Source organism: Arachis hypogaea, chromosome 7, assembly GCF_003086295.3.
Source record: "Arachis hypogaea cultivar Tifrunner chromosome 7, arahy.Tifrunner.gnm2.J5K5, whole genome shotgun sequence".
Classification (NCBI taxonomy): Eukaryota; Viridiplantae; Streptophyta; class Magnoliopsida; order Fabales; family Fabaceae; genus Arachis; species Arachis hypogaea.
In genome coordinates this window covers 47,243,351-47,269,994 of record NC_092042.1, presented here as the reverse complement: position 1 = coordinate 47,269,994, position 26,644 = coordinate 47,243,351, and the positions used below count along the sequence as shown (strand labels likewise).

At 35.3% G+C, this 26,644-nt stretch overlaps 1 protein-coding gene and 1 long non-coding RNA gene across 5 annotated transcripts; one reads left to right on the top strand and one right to left on the bottom strand.

The window, feature by feature from the left end:
• Nucleotides 1–8,268: 8,268 nt before the first annotated feature.
• Nucleotides 8,269–10,435, bottom strand: LOC140174349 (uncharacterized). The gene is made up of 4 exons (XM_072198793.1): nucleotides 10,084–10,435; nucleotides 9,367–9,507; nucleotides 8,739–9,237; nucleotides 8,269–8,584 (listed from the first exon to the last, which is right to left on the bottom strand). The coding sequence occupies exons 1-4, from the start codon at nucleotides 10,433–10,435 to the stop codon at nucleotides 8,269–8,271; spliced, it is 1,308 nt and encodes a 435-aa protein (XP_072054894.1).
• Nucleotides 10,436–19,068: 8,633 nt separating this feature from the next.
• LOC112703005 (uncharacterized) lies at nucleotides 19,069–22,562 on the top strand. 4 transcript variants are annotated; one of them, XR_011863986.1, is made up of 4 exons: nucleotides 19,069–19,329; nucleotides 19,532–19,807; nucleotides 19,897–22,182; nucleotides 22,279–22,562. It is a non-coding gene; the product is annotated as an uncharacterized lncRNA (long non-coding RNA). The 4 variants fall into 4 exon arrangements; XR_003154438.3 differs by having other exon boundaries at nucleotides 19,070–19,329; nucleotides 19,471–19,807; XR_003811156.2 differs by lacking the exon at nucleotides 19,069–19,329 and having other exon boundaries at nucleotides 19,336–19,807; nucleotides 19,897–19,930; nucleotides 20,012–22,182.
• Nucleotides 22,563–26,644: the final 4,082 nt, after the last annotated feature.

Here is a 26,644-nt window from a genome sequence, read left to right as displayed (position 1 = left end):
GAGATGTTGATGTATAAGGAATAGGAATTTAGAGAATTATTATGACTTCTCTGAAATAAAAAAAATTTAATCCTTGAAGCAAAGAAACAGCAAAAGAAAAAAATAATAATAAATAAATAAATAATAATAAAAGCAAGGTCCAAGGCTCTGAGCATCAATGACTAGGGAGGTCAGACATGATTAAAAGCTCAAAGAGTTGTTTCCCTAGTCATATGCTTGTGGTGTGATTGTGTCAAGTAATCCTTGAGACAGAACACCTAGAGTCGAGATCAATTGCATTTAACAGAGTATGCCAAAGGCTTTGAGCACCACTGTCTGGGAGTAATTAAAAGAAAAATCAGAACTCAAAGAGAGTTTCCTAGTTAAGTGCTTGTGGTGTTTCTGTGTCAAGTAAAGCTTGAGACAAAACATTTAAAGTCACGGCTAGGCTCAAGGTGCAAAGCACCAAAGAAAAAGATAAATAAATTAAAATAAATTTTGCTGTGTTCAAGGATTAAACTGATGTGAAAAGATCAGAGAATTCATAATATTATCCGGATTCTAATTCCGAATGACAATAACATTCTTGATTCAAAGGAGAGTGAGATGCCAAACCTATTCAGGATTACAGATATAAACCCCACTATAAAAAGAGACATGAGCTTAATCGAACTCTCATTCTCATGCAAATTCACATCCCAAGCCTGTATTAGTTTTGGTTGCTTGAGGACAAGCAACAGTTTAAGCTTGGTGTTGTGATGCGTGAGCATCTTGTCTATCTTTTTCTACTGAATTTGAATCTAATTTGTTGAGTTTAATTAAGAGTTAATTATAATTTAGCCACTATGGATGCTATTTTGAGTTTTGTGCAATTTTATTTATTTTAGGTACCATTCGGAGGGATTTGATGAAGTTTCTGCAGAGAAAAAGAAGAAACCAAAGAGATGACCAGCGAAGACCGACACGGTCGCATGGCTCATGCGACCGCGCGGAATGGAGAAATCGCAATGACGCGATCGCGTGCCTGTCGCGAACGCGTGGACTGGAATCTGCACAAATGACGCGAGCGCGTGGACGACGCGGACGCGTCACATGCGCGATCTGCAATAATTCAAAAAACGCTGGTTACGAATTTTGGGCTGTTTTGACCCACTTTCCAGCCCAGAAAACACAGATTAGAAGCTACAGAATGGACAAATCAAGTGGTCCCCACCCATCAACTGAAGATCTGTTAATTAATTCGAATTTAAATTCAAATCTTATCCTTTAGGAAAAGATATTATTTTTAATTTTTGATTTTAAACCTATGAGGATTAGTAATAAATAGAAACTCTGTACATTTAGACAGGTACCATATTGTTACGAGAACCCTTATTTTTCTTCTCTAAACCATGAGCAACTAATCCTTCATTGTTAAGGTTAGGAGCTCTGTCTATTTGTATGGATTTATTCGTTTGATCTTTCTAATTTATTCATGTTTTGATTTATATTTCAATAATTATTTTCGCTCTTAATTTTATGAAATATGGGTGGAACGGAAGTATGACCCATGTTTTAATCGAGTTCTTGTAAAACTTGGAAAAGCTCTTTACTTGAACAACAGCTTGAAAACATAATATACTGAATTTTAATTGTTTGTATTTAATGGGATACGTGACATATAATCCCTTTATTATTGGATAATTAGAATTCTTTTGGCATATAAACTAGAAATTGATCATCACCCTCTAATTGGAATTAATTGACCAAGGAATTGGCAATAAACTAGAAATTGATCATCACCCTCTAATTGGAATTAATTGACCCAGGAATTAGCAATTAATGAATTTTAGAGGAGACTAGGAATGTCTAAGGAATTAGGGCCTAGTCACATATAGTTTGCCATGAAATTATATCTTGCATAATTAAATTATTTAGTGATAAAAATAAATCTGGAAAATAGATAACTTTGAAACCTTAACTGCTTTCTCAACATTTTATTCCCAACTCATTTATTTGTCTATCCTTTTGATATTCTAAGTTCGAACTTAAACCTTTTGAACATCTCAAAACCAATTTTTGCTTGCCTAACTAACCCAATCAATCAATTATTGTTGCTTGATCCATCAATCCTCGTGGGATCGATCCTTGCTCACGTAAGGTATTACTTGGTACGACCCGGTGCACTTGCCGGTTAGTAAGTGTGGGTTATAAAATCCGCACCAAGGATCAACAGAAGCCTTAATAAGGCTTCAATAACAATAATGGTGGGAGAAACATGTTTGGCAATAGCAAACCTTTCCCATCATCTTCTCAGCAACAGACAGAAAATTCTGAGCAGAGCCTCTCTAGCTTAGCAAACATAGTCTTTGATCTATCTAAGACCACCCTCAGTTTCATGACTGAGGCATGGTCATCCATAAGAAAGTTGGAGGCACAAGTGGGTCAGTTGAGTAAAAGAATTACTAAAACTCCTCCTAGCACTCTCCCAAGCAATACAGAAGAGAATCCAAAAAGAGAGTGCAAGGCCATCTACACGTCCAACATGGCTGAACCTGTGGAGGAGGGAAAGGCAGTGAATCCCAGTGAGAAAGACCTCATGGGACTTCCACTGACCACTAGGGAGTTCCCTCTTGAGGAACCAAAGGAATCTGAGGCTCATCTAGAGACCATAGAGATTCCACTGAACTTTCTATTACCATTCATGAGCTCTAAAGAATATTCTTCTTCTGAAGAAGATGAAGTTACTACTGAAGAGCAAATTGCTCAGTATCTAAGAGCAATCATGAAGCTGAATGCCAAATTATTTGGTAATGAAACTTGGGAAGATGAACCTCTATTGCTCATTAATAAACTAAATGCCTTGGCTCAGCTGAAGATACCTCAAAAGAAACCGGATCCCGGAAGGTTCTTAATACCTTACATCATTGGCACCCTGACCTTTAAGAAGGCTCTGTGTGACCTGGGGTCAAGTGTAAACCTCATGCCACTTTCTGTAATGGAGAAACTAGAAATCTTTGAGGTGAAAGATGCAAGAATCTCACTAGAGATGGCAGACAAATCCATGAAACAGGCTTATGGACTTGTAGAGGATGTCTTAGTGAAGGTTGAAGGCCTTTACATCCCTGCTGACTTCATAATCTTAGATACTGGGAAGGAGAAGGATGAATCCATCATCCTTGGAAGACCCTTCCTAGCCACAGCAAGAGCTGTGATTGATGTGGACAGAGGGGAGTTAGTCCTTCAATTGAATGAAGACTACCTTGTATTTAAGGCTCAAGGATCTCCCTCTGCAACCATGGAGAGGAAGCATGAAAAGCTTCTCTCAATACAGAGTCAACCAAAGCCCCCATATTCAAACTCTAAGTTTGGTGTTGGAAGGCCCCAACCATGCTTTGAATATTTGTGAAGCTCCATGAGAGCTCACTGTCAAGCTATTGACATTAAAGAAGCACTTATTCGGAGGCACCCAATTTTTACTTATCTATGTTAAATTTCCATTATCTATGTTATTTTATGTTTTCTTTAGGATGATGATCATATGGAGTCACAAAAAAAAGCAAAAATGAAAAACAGCATTGAAAACAGCACACCCTAGAGGATGAGCTTACTGGCATTTAATGCCAAAAAAGGGCCCCAGACTGGCGTTTAATGCCAGAAAGGGCACCAAGCTGGCGTTAAATGCCAGAAAGGGAAGAAAAGCTGGCATTAAACGCCAGAAATGGGCAGCAACCTGGCGTTTAACGCCAGGATTGGCACTCAGAGGGCGTTTACACGCCAGAATGGTGCAGGGATGAGAAATCCTTGACACCTCAGGATATGTGGACCCCACAAGATCTCCACCTACCTCAACCCAATCTCTCTCTTATCCACACATTCCAATAACACCCTCCCCCAAAACCCTTCACCAATCACCTCCATCTCTCTTCCCTATCACCTCTTCACCACTCACATCCACCCACTCTTCCCCAAAAACCACACCTACCCCACCATTCAAAATTCAAAAATTTTTCCTCCCAACCCAACCCTCACACACGGACACCCCCTCTCTTCCACTCCTATATAAATCCCTCATCACTCCATCATTTTCACACATCATATACACTTTTTCCCTCCTTGGCTGAACCTTTCTTCACCCTCATTCTCCTCCATCCTTCTTTCTTCCTTTGCTCGAGGATGAGCAAACCTTTTAAGTTTGGTGTGGTAAAAGCATTGGTTTTTTTTCCATAACCATTTATGGCACCTAAGGCCGAAGAAACCTCTAGAAAGAGAAAAGATAAGGCAAAATCTTCCACCTCCGAGTCATGGAAGATGTAGAGATTCATCTCAAAGGTCCATCGAGACCACTTCTATGAAGTTGTGGCCAAGAAGAAGGTGATCCTTGAGGTCCCTTTCATGCTCAAAAGGAATGAGTATCCGGAGATCCGACATGAGATTCGAAGAAGAGGTTGGAAAGTTCTCACTAACCCCATTCAACAAGTCGGAATCTTAATGGTTCAAGAGTTCTATGCTAATGCATGGATCACCAAAAACCATGATCAAAGTGTGAATCCGAACCCAAAGAATTGGCTTATAATGGTTCGGGGGAAATACTTAGATTTCAGTTCGGAAAATGTAAGGTTGGCATTCAACTTGCCAATGATACAAGGAGATGCACGTCCCTACACTAGAAGGGTCAACTTTGATCAAAGGTTGGACCAAGTCCTCATGGACATATGTGTGGAAGGAGCTCAGTGGAAAAGAGACTCCAAAGGCAAGCCGATTCAATTGAGAAGGCATGACCTTAAACCCGTGGCTAGAGGATGGTTGGAATTCATCTAACGCTCCATCATTCCTACTAGCAACCGATCCAAAGTGACTGTAGATCGGGCTATCATGATCCATAGCATCATGATTGGAGAGGAAGTAGAAGTTCAAGAGGTCATATCTCTAGAACTCTACAAAGTGGCTGACAAAACCTCCACCTTGGCAAGGTTAGCCTTTCCTCATCTCATCTGTCACCTATGTAATTTAGCTGGAGTTGTCATAGGAGAAGACATCCTCATTAAAGAGGACAAGCCCATCACTAAAAAGATGATGGACCTCAACAAGAGCATGAGGAAGTCCCTCATCAAGAAATCCCTAAGATGCCTCAAGGGATGCATTTTCCTCCATACAACTATTGGGGGAAACTCAACACCTCTTTAGGAGATTTGAGTTCCAATATGGAGCAACTAAGGATGGAGCACCAAGAGCACTCCATTATTCTCCATGAAATTAGAGAGGATCAAATAGCCATGAGGGAAGAGCAACAAAGGCAAGAAAGAGACATAGATGAGCTCAAGCGTTCCATTGGATCTTCAAGAGGAAGAACTAGCCGCCATCACTAAGGTGGACCCGTTCTTTGATTTCCTTGTTCGTATCTTTCTGTTTTTCGATTTTTTTGCTTTATGTGTTATCTATGTTTGTGTCTTCATTACATGATCATTAGTGTCTAGTGTCTATGTCTTAAAGTTATGAATAATTCCATGAATCCTTCACCTTTCTTAAATGAAAAATGTTCCTAATTACAAAATAACAAGAAGTACATGAATTTCAAATTTTATCTTGAAATTAGTTTAATTATTTTGATGTGGTGGCAATACTTTTTGTTTTCTCAATGAATGTTTGAACAATGCATATTTTTTATAGTGAAGTTTATGAATGTTAAATTTGTTGGCTCTTGAAAGAATGATGAACAAAGAGAAATATTATTGATAATCTGAAAAATCATGAAATTAATTCTTGAAGCAAGAAAAAGCAGTGAATAACAAAGCTTGCGAAAAAAATGGTGAAAAAGAAAAAGAAAGAAAAAGAAAAAGCAAGCAGAAAAAGCCAATAGCCCTTAAAACCAAAAGGCAAGGGTAAAAAGGATCAAAGGCTTTGAGCATTAATGGATAGGAGGGCCCAAAGGAATAAAATCCTAGCCTAAGCGGCTAAATCAAGCTGTCCCTAACCATGTGCTTGTGGCATGAGGGTCCCAGTGAAAAGCTTGAGACTGAGTGGTTAAAGTCGTGATCCAAAGCAAAAAGAGTGTGCTTAAGAACTCTGGACACCTCTAACTGGGGACTCTAGCAACGCTGAGTCACAAGCTGAAAAGGTTCACCCAGTTATGTGTCTGTGGCATTTATGTATCCGGTGGTGATACTGGAAAACAAAGTGCTTAGGGCCACGGCCAAGACTCATAAAGTAGCTATGTTCAAGAATCAACGTACTGAACTAGGAGAATCAATAACACTATCTTAAATCTGAATTCCTAGAGATGCCAATCATTCTGAACTTCAAAAGATAAAGTGAGATGTCAAAACTGTTCAGAAGCAAAAAGCTACTAGCCCCGCTCATCTAATTTGAACTGAGTTTCATTGATACTTTGGGATTTAAAGTATATTCTCTTCTTTTTATCCTATTTTGTTTTCAGTTGCCTGGGGACAAACAACAATTTAAGTTTTGTGTTGTGATGAGCGGATAATTTATACGCTTTTTGGCATTATTTTTACATAGTTTTTAATATGTTTTAGTTACTTTTTAGTATATTTTTATTAGTTTTTATGAAAAAATCACATTTCTGGACTTTACTATGAGTTTGTGTCTTTTTCTATGATTTCATGTATTTTCTGGCTGAAATTGAGGGACCTGAGTAAAAATCTGATTTAGAGGCTGACAAAGGACTGCATATGCTGTTGGATTCTGACCTCCCTGCACTCGAAATAGATTTTCTGGAGCTACAAAAGCCCAATTGGCGCGCTCTCAATTGCGTTAGAAAGTAGACATCTTGGGCTTTCCAGAAATATATGATAGTCTATACCTTTCTCGAGTTTTGATAACGCAAACTGGCATTTTAACGCCAACTTTCTGCCCTTTTCTGGCGTTAAACGCCCAAACTGGCACCAGAGCTGGCGTTTAACTCCAAGAAAAACCTATGCACGTGAAAGCTTTAATGCTCAGCCCAAGCACACACCAAGTGGGCCCTGGAAGTGAATTTCTGCATCATTTACTTATCTCTGTAAACCCTAGGTTACTAGTCATTATAAATAGGACCTTTTACTATTGTATTTTCATCAATATGGAGATCGGGAGATCATTTTGGAGACTATCTTTGTATCACTGTTGATCTCTTGATCACGCTTAGGGGGCTGGCCATTCGGCCATGCCTGGACCTTCATCACTTATGTATTTTCAACGGTGGAGTTTCTACACCTCAGATTAAGGTGTGGAGCTCTGCTGTTCCTCATGAATTAATGCGATTACTATTGTTTTCTATTCAATTCAAGCTTATTCTTGTTCTAAGATATTCATTCACACTTCAACATGATGAATGTGATGATCAAGTGAGACTCATCACCATTCTCACTTATGAACATGTTCCTGACAACCACTTCCGTTCTACTTGAAAACAAGCTTGGATGTATATCTCTTGGCCTCCTGGTCCACGACACATGGTTGCCTCTCCTAACAATAGATCCTTCCATTCCATGAGATCAGAGTCTTCGTGGTATAAGCTAGAATCAATTGACAGCACTCTTGAGATCTAAAAAGTCTAAACCTTGTCTGTTATATTCTGAGTAGGATCTGGGATGGGATAACTGTGACGAGCTTCAAACTCGTGAGTGATGGGTGCAGTGACAGTGCACAAAAGGATCATTGGATCTTATTCCAACATAAGTGAGAACCGACAAATGATTAGCCCTACATAACCCATAGCCAGACCATTTTCACTGAGAAGACAGATGGTAGCCATTGACAACGGTGATCCCCAACATACAACTTGCCATGGAAAGGAGTACGCATGATTGGATGAAAGCAGTAGGAAAGCAGGGATTCAAACGGAACAAAGCATCTCCATACGCTTATCTGAAATTCCTACCAATGAATTACATAAGTATCTCTATCCTATTTTATGTTTTATCTGTCTTTTAATTATCAAAATTCCATAACCATTTGAATCTACCTGACTGTGATTTACAAGATGACCATAGCTTGCTTCAAGCCGACAATCTGCGTGGGATCGACCCTTACTCACGTAAGTTATTACTTGGATGACCCAATGCACTTGCTGGTTAGTTGTGCGGAGTTGTGAAAAGTGTGATCACAATTTCGTGCACCATTGAACCACTGGCTGAATTCTCTGTGGACAACTTTGTCAATGTGAGCTTCGTTTCTTTTTCCAATACTACGCAACTATCTTTGTGTGCTAGCCCTAAAATCTCTGAGCAAACCAAGGGGATACAAAATTAAAGTTTTTCACAAATATTGCCTTTGGATACAAAATGAACCAACCTGAAATAAATGCACTTACTCTAAAAAATTCTCTACAGTTGTGCAATTGACCAATACGTGACGATGTGCTTGAAGTCTCTCAGTTGGTGAAAGATTAAAAAATGCCGCAGCCCCTACCACCTTGCCAATCAGTGGGAACATGCTTGTCACGTTATTAGTCACATCTTTGCTCGGTCGATCATCAACATGCACTGGTCGATTTATCCTGCTCTCAACATTATCCAAGTATCTTGAACAAAAAGTGAGAATCTCATTGGATAAGTAGCCCTCGGCAATTGATCCTTCCGGTGCTGCCGTATTACGCACGTACTGCTTGAGGCGACATAGGTACCTTTACGATCAAGATATGTATGTTAGGTTGTTAGCTATCGGAATAATAGCAATGTGAAATTAATCCCATAGTTACCTTTCGATTGGATACATCCACCTATAATACTCTGGGCCCCCTTGGCGTACCTCTTCAACCAGATCAAGGTTAGATGTACCATGACTGTAAAGAAAGATGGTGGAAAATTATCTCCATACGACAAAGAGTGAGGACCACATGTTCCTGGAGGAGAGGAAGTTGTTGAGGGTCTATAGATTTACTGCATAGTCGTCGAAAGAAAGTTGAGAAATCAGCAAGGACGACTGACACTAGGGCAGGCAATACATTCCTTGATGCAATTGGCAGAAGATATTCCATTAGAGTGTGATTATCATGACTTTTCAAGCCAGATAGCTTTTGCTGATGTAAGTCAACACAGTGAGAAATGTTGCTCGAGTGACCATCTGGAAAGACCACGTTCTTTAAAGTCTTAAGAAAGACGCCCTTCTGTGAATTCAACATGGAAAAGATTACAGTGGGATACCTTTCATCTACCTGTGGCCAGAGATCACGCCTGATCTCCATCAGCTGGAGGTCTTTTCGAACTTTGAGGTGGTCCTTGGATTTACCACTATCGTTCAGTATTGTGTAGATTATGTTGTCGCACACATTCTTCTCTATGTGCAACACGTCCAGGTTGTGACGCAATAAATTATACTCCTAATATGGGAGTTCAAAGAATATACTCCTCTTTTTCCAAGGAGACTCGTCTTCCAATGCAACCTGTTGTTCGCGTGCTCTTTTACCAGCAACCATTTGCACCTTGCCAAGCGTGACATGCACATTCTCCAACTGTCTCAAAATATCTCCACCAGACAATTTGATTGGGGGACCTGTGTCCTCTACCTTGCCATCAAATCTAACCCGATCCTGCTGATATCTATGGCCTGGACTCAGAAAGCGCCGATGATCCATGAAACACCATTTCTTACTGAAGGTGAGTCAATTAGTGTCAGCATCCAAGTTGCACGTAGGACAAGCTCTCCCACCGTACGTATTCCACCGAGATAAGTTGCTCAATCCTAGAAAATCGTTGATTGTCCACATCAACGCAGCATATATCTTAAATGTTTTTTTTTCGCTAGCGTCATACGTCTCAACACCACCCCACAGCTGCTTCAACTCATCTATCAAGGGCTATAGGTAGACATCTATATCATTCCCAGGCATCTTGGGACCAGGAATAATCATAGAGAGCAAGAAAGAGCTGGGTTTCATACAAATCCATGGAGGTAGGTTGTACGGGATAAGAATCACGGGCCAGATCGAGTACCTTGAGCTGAGATTTCCGAAGGGATTAAAGCCATCGCTAGCTAAGGCTAAGCAAACGCTGCGCAGATCGCTACTGAAGTCAGTATATCTTCTGTCACATACCTTTCATGCCTCACCGTCCCTTGGATGCCTTAAAAAACTGTCTAAGTTAGGACCTTTCTTGTGCCACAACATATCAACGGATGTCTTACTGGACATGAACATCCACTGCAGTCGTGGAATAAGGGGAAAGTAATGAAGAACTTTCGCCACCTGTGACTTCCCATTCTTCTTAACAACCACGTTGATCCTAACAATGGAATTCCTCCTAGTCTTTTGCTTCCATCTCGAGGTCCCACATCGCTTGCACCTAGACAGTTCTTGATCGTTGCCCTGATATAACATGCAATCATTTGGACAGGCATCTATCTTCTTGTACGCAATGCTGAGCGTTTTTATGATCCTCTTGGCATCGTGCAGTGAAGCCAGAATCTTTGCATGCTCAAAGGCATCTCCCAGTAGCTCCTGTATCATTCTGAAGGCCTTGTCACTCACTCCGCACATGCACTTTATATGGTATAGTCTCACCAAGAAAGCTAGCTTCGAGTATTTTGAGCATCCCGGATACAATTTCTGCTCTCCATCTTCAAGCAGCTCATCAAAATTATAGGCTGCGTGACTAGGTTCACCGTATAAATATGGCAACTCTTTGGCACCCCCTAAAATATTCGTTACTTGAGTCTTCTACATTGGCAACGAAACCTGGAAAGTTGAATGCCTCATGAACTATGTCGCGCATTGGATCCGCGGGATGCTACACGGTTCACCTTCTCGTCTCTCACTAGAGCTCTCTCCTACGCATCTCTCACCGTGATGCAACCAAAATGTATAATTAGTAGGAAAAAGTTTTATCAGCAGATGATCATAGGCATCATCTCTATTTTGGAAAAGCCGGAACTCACACGAAGCACATGGACAATGTATCATCCCATCAGATGATGCATTGGCAAATGCGAAGTCCAAAAATCTGTTCAAGCCGGCCTTGTATTCGTCACTATCCCATGGCTTTGAGATCCAACTCTTATCTATATCTACTTTAATTAAATCATATAAACAAATGAATAAATTTTTAATAAGGTGATACAGATAGAAAATCTTTAAAAGAAAGTCAGGCAATATGTCAAAAGAAATATTAAAATTTATCACAATTATGCAATGGAGAGTAATAGTATATTTTAATTCAATAAGTAACCCCAGAAAGAGATCAGGAGAATAACTTAAAGCTGAAACAGAAACAAAGATACTTGTATTCCGGATAAGATATAGCAGATGAATGGTATTAGGAAGGTTGCTTACTCATGGCCAAATTCTGCACTTTTAAAATATTACTGGAAGAAAGAGTTTCTGGTTCCGAAGCCAAAAAATGAAATGAAAAAGAAAAGCCTCCTTAAAAATAAAAAAAAGAAAGGAGGAATAGATGTTGTAGTTTAAAAATATAAAAAATAAATATATAAATAAAAAATGTTAGAGTTTATATAATCTTAAGAAGTTGCAAATAACAATTTCTTCAATACTACCATCATGGAATAATAAACGCTTGTTGTTTCAAACATAATTCGGAAAAGAAATCATCATTTGTTCATGCAACTCAGAGAATATAAAATACAAGCTCATACTATATACTTTTAGGTTTCATGTATGTTCATCGAGAAAAAGTAAGATGAAAAAGAAGGCTAATTAATGAAAATGAAAATCTCAATAAAATAGACAACCATAAATCAGGAAGTATAACTTATTAACAGCATAAAAAGTTCTGTTAGATAAGAATAGTCACATGCCAAATTATCTATAAGTACATGTACACTAATGCAATATTGCGAAGAATAAGACGCAAACAACCTAGAAAGTGCAAATCCTAAAGCCAATTTATTATCAGATGAATCAAGAAGTATCGGACAAAGACAGAAAATAGTGTAATTTTCATGAAATCAAGTAACTGCGTCCTCTTTCTTGCACTCACGCAGGAGGGATTCCAAGTATTCTCTTCGATCTTCAGCACTGTAATACATATAGGCAAAATAAAACTTCAGAGCTGATTCAAATTCTATGATGAACTAACAGCATCAAATGTATCATGTCAATCTTGTATTGTTGTAAAAAAAACCCAACAGTAATTACTATAATCTACTTAAGGATATTTCTGCAGATGTACTTTGAACACATGTTACTATTTTATTAGGCAATCCTTTCTTATGCAAGTATCAATCTTTCTTTCTTTCTCTATACAAAACCAGATGTTAAGTCATTAGGTTCACTAAGATATAACCTAAAATGTAAATGTAAATTTAAGTAATAAAAAAGGCATGAAAACCTCAAGTTTAAGTTTGGAAAAATATAAAATCCCAACTGTACGAGTTATAATCATTCACAAATTGTCAAGTTTAAGTTATTATATTAATTAAGAAATTCTCATATAGATGCCAAATACCTCAACGTATCAGTGGTTAATGTATGTACCAAATAACAGGTAAAAATGATTCAACTGCCATCAGTTATTTACTAGATAATATATCATGAATAAGAAGTCTTATAAAGGAGATGAAAAATATATGCAAAGATGCAGCTAACTAGTTAAGTGCACAAAGAGTTTGCATGCCTTAAAATTGTAAGGTAAATTGGTTTACACAGCACAATTTTTTTGACAGGTACTAGAATGAAATGAAATTTAAGTAATGTAATATCTTTATAAATTCAACACCAAACCTTGAATTCTATGGAAATCACAGATGCAAGGGTTGAATGTCCATTTGATCGGATGTATTATGAGAAAATTAAATTTCTATTGATAGAAGAACATCAATGATTCATGTTTTCATTAAATAAAATTTCAAGCTCAACATAAAGGGAACAAGTCATAAACATATAATCTACCACATGTTCAAAGTGTAAAGACGTATTTCCAGAATATCAACAGAATCCCATTCTCTATATTACGTAGTCAATTATTATAGCAGTTCTAGGTAACAACAACCCCTTGGAGCTAATATGCCACAACTCTTCTTATGACCATCTTTCAAACTTAATAAATTTAGCACATAACTAATAATAAGAGACATACCTATATTTTATAATTTTTAAGTTTGTCATTTTCTTTTATTATTTCCAGGTCAGGTTGTTTGTTGTGAACATAACTATATTGCCATTACAACTTCCAATTAGTGATATTTATTTTATTGACCCCCACTAATGATGATTTTTATGAGTTTCTACATAAATTAAATTATTAGCCATATCGTATATATGACTTCTAATATCTACTCTATCATATCACAATTTTGACATACATAATATTAATCAATGCGCAGAGAACTGTTAAGAAACTTGTATAAGAAAACAAAAAGTTATGTACACCAAACTATATCCAAGAAATTCTTCTACCGTTATTTAACTCTATAAATTTTCATATTACTAATCACTCTGTATTTTAGCTTTAATGGTTAGTTTACATGCTAAATTACAAGTGTTCAACTTTAATCTTTGGAAGAGATTTCAAACATCTATGATCTACCCTTTTAGATACCAATTAATTTTAAAAAAATTAAAACAGAAAAAAATTGTATGATAGACAAATATAACAAACGAAGAGCAAGTTGGAACCTTACTAACGAAGAGGGGTTTTGTACATACCAGTAGTGTAAATGGCGAAGCTTATCGGCGATGGACCCAGCAACAACGGGAAGCGTGATGCAGGTGGTACTGGTGTCCGGAGGAGAACAGTGGCAAGGATTCGCGCACGGAGGTGTGTTTCGTGCCTTTGCCCCGTATGTGTTCGCGCGATGAAGAATCTCAGATATGGATCTGATTCTGGGAAGGGTCGATTGCAGGGGAGAAGGGTGGATCGGCAGCCACGCAACTCCACGGTGACAGAGTGGGGCACGGGATTCCAAAAATATACAAAAAATTAAAAAAATAAATTTTTTAAATTAATTTATTCTTAATTTGTGAACAAGTGCAGTAAAAAAAAGTCTAATGTCTGAGTGTAACATTATCCGGTGAATAAAAAAATTAAAAATATTTTTAAAAAAATTAAAAATTTTAAAAAACTAAATTTTTTATTTTTGAATTTTTAAATTATATTATTAAATGTTTTTATTTAAATAATAAAAAAATAAAGTCCAGCAATATCTAGTAATGGAGCAGGGAAGAGTTTCGTGTGCTCTGTACTCTCCTTTGGCGGGTTCCTCAGATTCTTGATTTTGGGTATTCTGAATTGAATTTTCCTAAAACCATCACTAGACGGACTGGGGTTAGCGGCAGGGATGGTGTGTTCGACATTAAATCAGAGCGATTTGGCGTCAGTAGGCTGATTTGGGGTGGGATCGCAGCTATCCACCATGAATTGCTGCTGTTGGTGACACAGCTGGAAATTTGCCGCAAGCATCTCCCGCTTCTGTTGTAGTGTTCATGTATAACAAGTAATTCAAGAAACAAGTAGGTATATTATACAATTAGGCAAACTTCAAGTAATTAAGCAAACAAGCACATATAAGATGCATATGATGAATGTCTGTCCTATTGGCTGTGATATCACGTGTCAGTTATAGCGCCAAACCCGACACAAAATCTGGTTGGCAACTCCCGGATTTCTCTCTATTGTGCATATTCAGGAGGAATAATTCCAAGGGATAAGTGCCCTACCACCTTCTCTTTTCAGAGGAAAACATTTCGAAGGAGAGTGCCCTATCACCTTCCTCTGGATGCCGCATGATTCCGTGGGTTAGTGCCCTACCACCTTGCAACCAGAGAGAAATATGAGTGGGAAGCCCAACTTCAAACTTCACATCTCAATATAGGCAGGAGACTGCCACAAACCCTACGCCGGCACCACTACCTCGATAAGCGGAAGACTGCCACGGCCCTTGCCCGAGGTGCATAGCGAGTTATCAAAACAATGCATGTCACAATCACATAAACCATCTCAGAGGCCACTACTCATAGCACACTTCCGTTCATACTCATTCCATTAACCATAGTCATTCATTTTCAAGTTCCAATCTCATCATCCATAATCAATATATCAAGTTCATCATCAACCCAGCTCTCCATTAGTTTACTAGACAAATCCACCCAATTGACATACCAAGCCTAAGTCACCATCTTCTAAAACCCGTATAAAATCCATTAATCTCAAACACAAGCCCATCTATACTAGTCTTACGACCTAATTACTAGCCACAAGGCTTAAGGAGAAGTTAGAAAAGTTTGAAAAGTTAGAGAACTTTTGAAAATCAAGAAAAATCATCTTTCAGTAAAATAGGGGCTATGCGTACGCACGCCCATATGTACGTAAGCACGCCAAGTAAAACAGCGTCTGTGCGTACGCACACCATTCTGTGCAACGCACACACCAAGTTTTGGCCCATCCTGCATACACATGAATAGGCATGCGTATGCAAGAATGCTTGGCAGAGGCGAACACCCGCGTACGCATGCACAGCAGATTGCAGAAAAATGTCAACTTGCAGAATTTTCATTTTAAAACACCAAACTTTAAACGTTCATAACTTCCTCTACAAAACTCTGTTTTCCTCAAACTTTATATCATTTTAAAGATCTTGAAATAACCTTTAATTTAAAATAATTTCCAACCAATTTTAGAAACAAAGGCTCAAGTTTTGATCCATCAAAATTTACCAAAACTCAAGTTTTACACAAAAACATTAAAGTTCTCTAATTTCCAAATTCCTAACCAAACCAAACTAAAGCATACCCAATTTCAATACAAAATAATACCACATACTAACTCAATCTTTCCACCATAATTCAACAAAAATCCACAATCCATAAATCAATATCTCAACCTTAACAATTTTCACACAATTTAACTCTTGACTAACCTCATTCACCACCATTCAATATTAACACCAACCACAATATTCAAAACCCAATATCATCATCAATATTAATCACCACCTATCAAAATCATATTCAACATCAATATTTATCATATATTCATCATATTTCATATATCACACATTCTCACACTCCATGTCATTCTCTTCATCATCAAACATAATTTCACATATAATTAATCATACACAACCTTCATTCAATCTTATCTTAAGATCAACTAGCCTAAGTGTCCAAAAATATTACATATTATATAAAAAAAACCGAAACCATACCTTGGCCGATTCTCAAAATGCACCAAACACCAAGACGAAGCCACCAAGCTCGATCCAAAAGCCTCAAACCAACACTAACAAACACCAAAACTCAATATAACATCATACAACATACCAACATCAAACCTAGGGTTCACAAAAATAACTAAACATAAGATTTTAGTGAGACCTTACCTTACCCACGAGATTAGGGGCAAAATTCAACAATATTCCAATGCTAGATCACCCATAAACAACCAAAATCACAAAATCTACTCAAAAACCAAATGTGAAAATGTGAAATCACTTAGGGTAGGAATTGGAGTAGGAGACGCAAGTTATTACCAGCAAAGTTTAGTTAGAAATGACGGGCTCGGCGAGAGCAACACGTGGCCGCAAAGGACTCGTCAATCGAAGCTCCGAAGCTTAAGTTATGGTCACCGAAAGTTGATTGTGAATAGTGACCAAACCCTTTTGTTCTCTTCTCTCTCAAAGCTGCGCCCCCTTCTTTAGTTTAGGATAAAAATGGGCTGAATTTCTCATTAAAGAGGTTTATATATGTTAGACTTGGACCCAACTTTGACCCGATCCAACCCATTAACGTTTTTAGCCCATTTGGACCACTTTGGGCAAAAACCTTTAAGATTAGCACCTAGTTTTTAATTTTAAATTATTTTTGTCCTTTCAAAATAATAAAATTCAATTTTCAAAATCTTGTATTTCTCAATACGCAGTACCAAACAGACTAGAGCCGGTACTGTCGGCTTAAGCACCGGTATGCATTTTTTCAAAATTTTTCTGCAAAAGATACATTTTTCCACTCAGAAAAATTCATTGAATTTAAATTTTACCTTTGTATTTTAAAAAGAACACTTCTATGTTTTCGAATCTATTCTGGGCAATTAAAAATTATTATTTTAATAAAGCGGTTATTCTGGTTCTTACAAGAAACAATGACATGCTGTAGGGGTTGAGATGTGCTTGAGGAATTCTCAACTGAAGGAGGTGCAAATGAATGATTAATAGGATGCTGAGCTGCCATGATAGGACTATTAGAACAGATATCAATGGAATGCATGGGATGAATGGAATAAAAAGTAGTGTAATCAAAAGGATATGCATTAGCAAATGATAGATGATCCTAATTTATGGCATAAGTGTCAACAGACGACTCAACCGGAATGTTAAAATCAGGAGAAGTGGCATCTACAGGGTAAGAAAAGTGATTTTCGTAGAAAATTACATTCCGATAAATGAATGTTTCTCTTGTGTGAATGTTGAATAGAAGGTAACCCTTGGTATCATCTTTGAATCCCAAAAAAACACGTTTTCTAGATTGGGGATTTAGTTTTGATCTGCCCTGTGTGAGGGTGCTAGCAAAGGCTAAGCAGCCAAATGTTTTCAGATTAGTGAGATCAAGTAACATTGAAAAACAATTTGATAGGAGCTGCAATTGTTCAACAAACTACTTGGGACCCGATTGATTAGGGGAACAACATGAGCTATGGCGAATTGCCAAAAGAATTTTGATAGTTTTGAATGAAGTAGCAAAGCTCTAGCTACACCCAAAATGTGTTGATGCTTGCGCTCAACAATTCCATTCTGCTGTGGAGTTTCCACACAAGTAGTTTGGTGAATAATTTCGCTCTTGGCAAAGTATTCTTTGAGTGAAAATTCAAATCCATTGTCAGTTTGGATGCACTTTATTTTTGCATTGACTTGAACTTTGGCAAATTGGATAAAATTTTGTAAAAAAGTTTATGCTTCACATTTCATTTTCATAAAATTAGTCCAAGTATATCAACTTTTGTCATCAACAACAGTCAAAAAGTATTTGTGACCTAAACTTGAAGGGACGGAGAGCAATCCCCAAATGTCCATGTGTATAAGATCAAAACAATTTTTTGATTCACTAAAGCTATGTGAAAATGGCAATTTCTTTTGTTTTGCCATATGACATGCATCACAGGGGCTAATATAGTTTGAATTCTCTTTGCAACAAATGTATGAAAAATCTTTCTGTATCATTATAATTTTATTCAAAGGTAAATGACCTAATCTAAGGTGCTATAGTTGCTTATCAGCAATGGGCAATACATTTGAATGCTTATTATGAACTAATGTATTCAAGGTATATGATGGTAATGCTGCAGAATCTAAATTGCTAGAATGCCTTACAGGACTGCTCATTGTATATAATCCATATGCACATTTAGCTACACCAATCGTCCTCAATGTAGCTTGATCCTCGATTTCACATTGTTCATCATCAATAAGCAATTTGCATTTTAAAAATTTGGTTATTTTTGACACTGAAATCAATTTGAAATCAAATTAGAAATGAAGAGCACATTAGTTTAAATCAAATTGTTAGAGAACAAGACGGAGCCAACAATGCTACTTGTTGTTGAGCTGCCATCAGGTAGCTTAACAATTAGAGGTTTTACTTTCTGATAGGCAAAGAAATCAGTCAGATCGAATGAGACATGATCTGTAGCTCCAGTGTCAATGACCCAGAGAGGAGATTTTAGACCCAGCGACAAAATCACTGAACTAAATTATAATAAATGGATTTTACCTTGACATGAAATGAGTTTGGATGGATTCTGATCCGGCTGTGCATTGTGAGAAATATGATGAGCTCCTCGTCCTTTGAGAAGTGTCATCAAAGCTTGCCTTTGACTCACAGTTAATTCAACACTTGTTGTTTCACTCTCTTTTAATTGACTAACAGAGTGGTTACTGCCACTGATTTCACCACTTTTCTCTTCAGCAGTTGTGAAATTTATGTTTGTTTGTTGCTTCTATTTTAGGTGCAGAGGCAAGCCATGTTTCTTGTAGCAAGTATTCACAATGTGTCCTATTTTGCCACAATAGGTACACTGCATTCTGGATCCTCTGCCTCTACCTCTGGTATTTGTTCTTCCACCTCGATTTCCTTCTCTTCCTTTACCTCTTCCAACACCATCTACATAGTTGATTTGTGCACTTTAAAGCAAAGCTTTGTAGTCATTAGGATCCACAATGCCAAACTACCTTTCTTGTTGTGTAAGCAATGAGAATGTAGTGTTCACATCTGGCAGAGGATTCATCAGCATGATGTTTGATCTTACATTCGAGTATTGTTCATTCAGTCCTTGTAAGAGTCGCACAGTGTAATTCTCTTCTCTATATTCTCTCATTTTGGCTAGGCCACATTTGCACGTCTCGGAAAACATGACAAAATCAGGAACTGGCTTGAAGCCACTAAGTTGCTCCCATATTGATTTTAACTTGGTGAAATATGCTATTAGAGTAAGTTCTAAGTTCTCCTTTTTTCGTTTGATTTTTCATTTCCCTTAATTCAACCGAACCATACTTCTTTTTTAAACCAAACCATGAAACCATAACAAAGGAACTCTGATTAAACTCCCCTTTCATTCTTCGCCCTTTCAGCACTGCAACAAACCATGGTTCCACCTCTTTTCATTAATGTAATGCTTGTGTTGTGATGAAGAAAGGAAGCTACGAAGCCTTCCATCAACAGCTCAACCCCCTTCTTCTCTTTTGTATATATAGGTAAGTAACTTCACCTTTTTATTCATCCCAAACACATACCAAACAAAGAAAAAAACAAGGAAAGAAGGCCAGCAATGGAAGCAGAAGGAAGAACAAAAAGCTAAATCATCATCATCTTCGGCGCACATAGGAAAGGAGAAGGATGGCCTTTGATGGAGGATAATCAAAGTTAGAGACCCCCAACTATTCAATCTCTTCAACGTTCTTCCACTGGGTAAGCACTAGTGATTCTTGTTCTTCTATTCATCCTCCAGTTCAAAATTTTAATCTTTATTGTGCTCTATTTTCATTTTCTTTGTTTAGTGACCAAACCATTCAAGAACAACCACTTACAAGAGTAAGAATTATTCTCTTGTTCCATTTTGGTTCAGCCATTTGGCCTTGGTGAGTAAAAGAGCCATGAATTTGAAATTGTTAGGGTTTCTGATTCAAGAGAAGTAGAGGAGCGGAATTTGGTTTGTGATTCCCAAGGAAAAGTAAGGATAGGATAGATAGAATGTTATGTTTGCTGCTATGTTTGCTTGTGATGATTGATGATTCATTATATGCTTGATTAATGAAAAGTGTATTTTGAATTTTATTTTGATATGATGCAAAAAAAAAGTGAATGTTCAATTATGCATACGTACTTGTAAAAATGTGAATTGATGATTTTGAGTTCTTGGAGTTGTACTAAACATTCTAACAAATTTGTTTTATCAAAAAGAAGATAGAATTATGGTTTTAAAAGAGTAATTATAATCTTAGATATAAAATTTGGTATATGAGATTGTTAAATTACTTAACACAGAATTTCTGCACGTTTGCCAGCAACTTGGAATGAACTCTGGGAGCAATCTAGACCATCATTTTAGATAAAATTATTTTTTTGTGAAACCTTGGTGTGTCTTGAATGTTCCATAAAACTTTTAGAACTTGTTGATAAGTAGATTGAGATGAATGAATTTTTGAAAATTGTTGGTTTCTGCAAAAAAATCTGTTCTTTGCTACAGAAGCGTCAACTTACAACCTACTTAACTTTTGATTCTTATAAGTGATTAAGTTGAAACCAATAGTAATTTATATCTTTGTATGTCTATAACACTCATTTTGAATTTCAGACCAATGCCATGTTTGACAAAATAAATATGCAGATGGGAAGGTGACTAGCTCACTAACCTTTAAAAATAGTGTTCTCCAAAATAGGGCTATGTTCCTAGCTATATATCTTTTTCGTATGACATGATATTGATCTAAAATTTGATTTCTTTGAAAGCTAGGCTAGTCTACTTTGAGGTCACAAAATTTTAAGAACAATTGGTCATAATTGAATTTTTCATGAATTTATTAAAATCACTACTTTCTGCTATTTTCTATATTTTCTTTAAAATAATGGTAAAATTTTGAAAATTATTATAAAATTCTATTTTAATTAGATTGCTTGAAAACCAGTTTTAAATTAAAGCTTTGGACTTGCATCACCTTGTATAAGTAAAGGTCTCATACGTGAGCTTTTCACAATATATATGGGCCTTAGAAAGTCAATAAGTGCTGAGTCGGTGATTTGTATATAGCAGTCACTGTTTTGCACGCATAATTATAGGTACAGGTGTCGAAACCATGCATAAAGGGCATCATCATAAACTTTAATCCGTCAGAGATGTGTGAATATAAAATTTGCACAATTTCGAGTCAATTCGTTATACTAATTATTAAATAGAAAGTCAGTCACCAGTAGAATGTTAAGCTAAATATTATAAGAAGAGAATAGAAGAGCATGTTTGAATTTAAAGTAGGCCCCAAGATACCAAGGAGACTTTAGCAAAAGTAGTTATGCTGAAATAAAGTGTAAATATTTTATGGAAGACCAAAACTAATTATATAAATTATTGGTAGTCCTGATGGACCCAGAGTGGATTATCCGGTGAGAAGGGGTGAGGTTCGCTCCAACGGAACCAAAGCAGATTATCTGGTGAGAAGGAGAAATGTGTGGGGTAGGGACAGCTACCGAAAAATTTGTTTCTCTTCCAAGCGCATACTGTCGAATTGCATTACTGACTGAGTTGAGAAACCATATCCGAGCGTAAACTCATATAACCTTAGATTGTGAACAGACAACCGACATGTGAGCTCATGGTCTGCATTAGGGATATGCATGTATCATGTTGGTTACGCATTTGCAAATTACTTGTGTTTGATACTGTAATTACTTTAATTGTACAGGTTTGTTTTCTGTTGTATATATATAAATATGTTACTCGGCTATTTTCTTTTTACTTTCTATTTGACAAGAACATAGAAACCAAGACCCTAGGATTCCTTTCACTCTGCTGGGAACTTTAGGTTCTCGCCCTTCTTTTTTTTCTTTTTTCCCTCTCCAGATGAGATCGGCAGTGATCTTTTTTGAGGTTCCTCTTGTCTTATATTATGAACATCCTGTGTGGGGGTAGAGTCTTCATGTGGAGCACACTAATTTATGCTTTATGCGACCATAGTTTCAGATTTTCTGTACATAGCCCGTATTTTGATCCAGACATGCCATACAAGTTCACCGTAGCGGAGCTACATCCAGCTGGAGGCCAGTTCCCCTTTTCTCATCCTCTCAATCTGGTAGGAGCGCATTACAATGTACCATTTTCAGGTTTTTTGTACGTACACAAAGCTGATCCAAATTTTGCTTAGTATTTTTCGACTTTTGCACTACAGGTTGAGCCGATGCCAGACGACCCTTGGGGGCATCATGTTGCAGCTGCTTAGGCCACACACTCTGATCCTGTAGTAACTGGCCTTCTATTCATTTTGGTGATCTATAGTGCCATTTTTCCTCGCTTTTGTAGTATTTTAGAGGGATAGGATCTTCCAGTAAATCGGTTCCAGCTTAAGGGACCCGTGTGAGAGTTCGGACTATTTTTCATATTTTGTCTCTGTATATACTCGATGTAGTTACTCTATATTTTGAATATTTAGCATGTACCTTTCAACTTATGTTATGTATTTTGTCTATCCTTATATGTCCAACTTGTGATATTATTATAACTATTATTATGTGTTGCAAAAATTTTATTTCAATGCTTTACCACACCAAAACATAAATTTTTTTTATTAATCACATTAATTTGACAAAGGCTTTTAGAAATACCTGATAAAGAAATTTCAAGTCTAGAGCCAAGTAGGTCCGTACGATAAGTAACACCTAAATAATTGGTATTAGTCATGACGTGTCAAAAATTGGATCGTTACAAATGTACTAAGTGCTTAGTGCCGAAATTCGAGGCTCGACTCCAAGTGCAAATTCAACTCCCAGTGATCCAGAATGCTTCAAAGCTCAATGCCAATCTAAGGAGCCCAACACCAAAACCAAATTCAACTCGCAGGAAGTTCTAAATTCAACTCAAAATTCAAGACTTAAAAAGATTAATTAGCAACAACTTCTTCTAGAAAGATAAGATTTGGTTGTTAGAATTTAGATTAGATTAGATTATATTTGAATAACTTGTTATCTTCCTCTTTAGAAGAAAAGATTAGTTTTTAAATTTTAGTTAGTTAGGAAGTTAGGATATAAATAAGTGAGCAATCTTTGGATCTACGGATCAAAGAACTCTTTAGTTTTAGGTTGTTTTCTTTTCTACAATAAGTAACTAATAAACCTCCTCTTGTTAAAGGTTAGAAGCTCTATTTGATTTTATGGATTAGTAATGTAAGTGAAATTGAGTCTTCATTCTTCATCTTTAATGATTAAGAGTATTAAAAAATATTCTAATTCAGTCTTGAATTTTGTTGTTATTTTGGAAAATTTAATATCAGAATAGCTTGAAACTCTTTCTCATAATTCTTAACTTGATTAGGAATAGTATTTTGAAAGTTGTGTGATTTTAAAGCGAAACCTAACCTATTCTCTTAATTAGTTGACCAAGTGATTGGCGATTAATTGAGAGAAATTGAATTGCCAAGAAATTAAAATTTGATTATAAATGATTTGCTGTGAAAAGATTTTTGCATGAGTCAAATTAGGAAAAATCAAGGATTGCTTTTTCTAAGAATTAAACATCTCTAAAATCTTTAACATTGTCATTCATTGACTACTTTCTAATTCTATAAGCTTTCTCTCGTTCACAATCAATTCTCTCTTCACTGTTCTTTGCTTCTAATTCAAGATCCACAATCCTCTTGTCAAGATTTGATTGATCTTATTAGAGATTCAATTAGACGTTACTTGATTCAATCTGTTAATTTTTGTAAAAATGATATCCACTTAACGTGATATTATTTGATGTGATTTGGTACACTTGCCAATATCCGAACATATCAATTTTAGTTTATCAGAGATACAGAAATACAAAATTGTGTTTGAAATGAGATATAAATAAAGACATTGTATCTATAAATATTGAATAGTATATTATATGTCTATCATATTCGAAAAAGCTAATAATATTAACAAAAAATATAATTTATTTTTTTATAATTATATATTTTTTAAATTTTTTGAATATAAAAATAAAAATAAATTAAAATTAAAATTTTATAATTTATTTTAATTTATTATTAAATAAAATATAAAATATTAATTTTTATTTTTGTATTTTATTCTTAATATTTTATTTTATTTTATTCTAAAATCAAATGCAATATTGGGGTCATCGGTCAAGGGTCAATGATTTATTATTTGTAGCGAGGGAAAGTACCGTGAAAGTGTGATTGCAACATGGTTTGGAGTGGCAATTGACAAATAACAATGGTCCCATATTATTTATCCTGAGATTAAAAATGAAAAGGGAAAAGAAACCGCCATAAGGTAACAGAGTGGAAGTAGTGTGGAACAAGTATATTTAGAACATTGAACAAGATAGGATCTGACATTGGACTAGAGATAAGATATTCAAAAAAATATTATATTAGTGTCCCACATCTTTTTAAGTTTCGAGATGCGTTGATTTGATATAAAAAAAGTAACTCACACAAAAATACTTTTATGAAAAAATAATAATTAAAATGTTGATTATTATATTAAATAATATAAAAAATAATTAAATTATTTATTAATTTTAACTATTACTTTTATTAGAATATTTTTATATAAATAATCACTAGATATATGTTAATAATTTGTTACGGGGACACTAAATAATCGGAACCAAAAATAGAACGCGACACGTTGAAAATGGTGACTTTTCATATCCTCGGCCAAGGCATGGAGCAAAAGGTGGCTACGAAAGTCATTTGGAAATAGGCGTGAATGAAGGCTAATATTTTTTGGTAATAGATAGGAGGAGTGTATTATGCATAGTTTTGAAGAGTTGATGTGTTTTTTTTATAGAGATAATTTTTTTTAAATTAAAAATTATAAATCAGAAATTTAGATTTGGATAGAGATAAAAAATTGTGGATCAAGTTTTGGGTAGGAGTAAAAAATTGAAGGTCTATTTTGGATGGATATAGAAAACTGAAGGTCTATTTTGGACAGAGGTAGAAAACTGAAGTTTAGTTTTGGATAAAAAAAATTTAAATCGAAAAATTTGATTTGTAACTTTAAATAGAGTTGAGTTTATATAAAATTTTCAACACATAAGTAGAACTAGGATTAACTTCAAACCCTATCCTACTCTACCTATTGTCACCCCTAAGTAGTAATGTGGTATGTGGTAGAGAGAGATGGTATTAAATATTAACTATTAAGACTTATTAAAATACTAAGGATAAGATTAAAATAAATTAATTTTTAAAATATTTTTAAAAATTTTAAAAATTTTAAATATATTTTATCTTAAAAAAATTTAGTTAAATTTAATTATAAAATTAACTGGTTCATCTAATATTTTTAATGATGATAATATATCAAAATCAAGGCTCTATGCCCGTGTATTCCGGATTTTGGTGCGGGGAAAAAAAATTAAATCTATATTCGTATTCACACTTGACACTTTCCACATATTACTTACAATTTATTGAGATATTTATAAATAAAAATAATTAAATGAGTCCTGCGGTCCTGCCTTTTCAAGAGCTCCTACTCATTGAATCATTTCCTTTTGAATAGAGCCAATAGATAGCTAAACAATGTCATTTGTTTAAGATAAGAACGTACTGCTTCATGTTTTTCCAATTTTTTATTCTTGGCATGTACCTTCTTTCTATATATTCATTATTCTTGGCATGTACCTTCATATTTATAAGTAGTTCCCTTTCCCCAGAAATAATAAATCTCCTCACCTTTTTTAGCTTTTAGACCATTAACAAAGGGTTCTATGACTAATTACAAAACAATCATCTTTATAGATATAAAAATTCAGTATACAATTAATTACCGTATAAAAGATACATATATTTAATATTTATGAATAGATTTGATTATACTATTTTGAAAAAATTGATTATTTTGTTACTATAAATTTAATTATTATAATAATTTATTATTTTGCATAAATATTTAGTTACTATATTTAATATTTATGTAATATTTTTATTGCAAAAAATTCTTCGTTTGCAAGAGTTACAGATGAAATTTTTTCCATTTAATTAAAAATTTTAAGAGAGAACTACTAAACCACATCTTTTTTACATATTTATTTAATAAAAAGATAAATTATTCAAATAGTATTTAAAACTTTATATCGTTAATAAAAATAAGGAAAATGATTCTAAAAAACTATTTAATTATTAAAAGATACCTACTTTTATTAAAATCATTAAAAAAAGTAATTAATAAAATATTTATAAAGAAATACTAAATTTTTTAATTAAAAATCAAATATACTCATAGATTATAATAATAATAATAATAATAATAATAATAATAATAATAATAATAATAATAAATAATTTATATTTATAATAAAGTGAACTATAGTTTACATATGCATTCTAAGTTTAAAAAAAATATTTTTTTTCTCTATTTATTATTTTTTTGTTGTTGTGTTGGATTTTGGGAGTATAGTAAAATAATGAAGTTATTTATTAATAGTGAATTAGTGGTAACAAATTTTTGTTATAAGGAAAAGTATATTAATAAAGATTTGAGTATATATAATAGATAATTAGATAGAAAATATTTAAAAGAAAAAATTTAAAGATA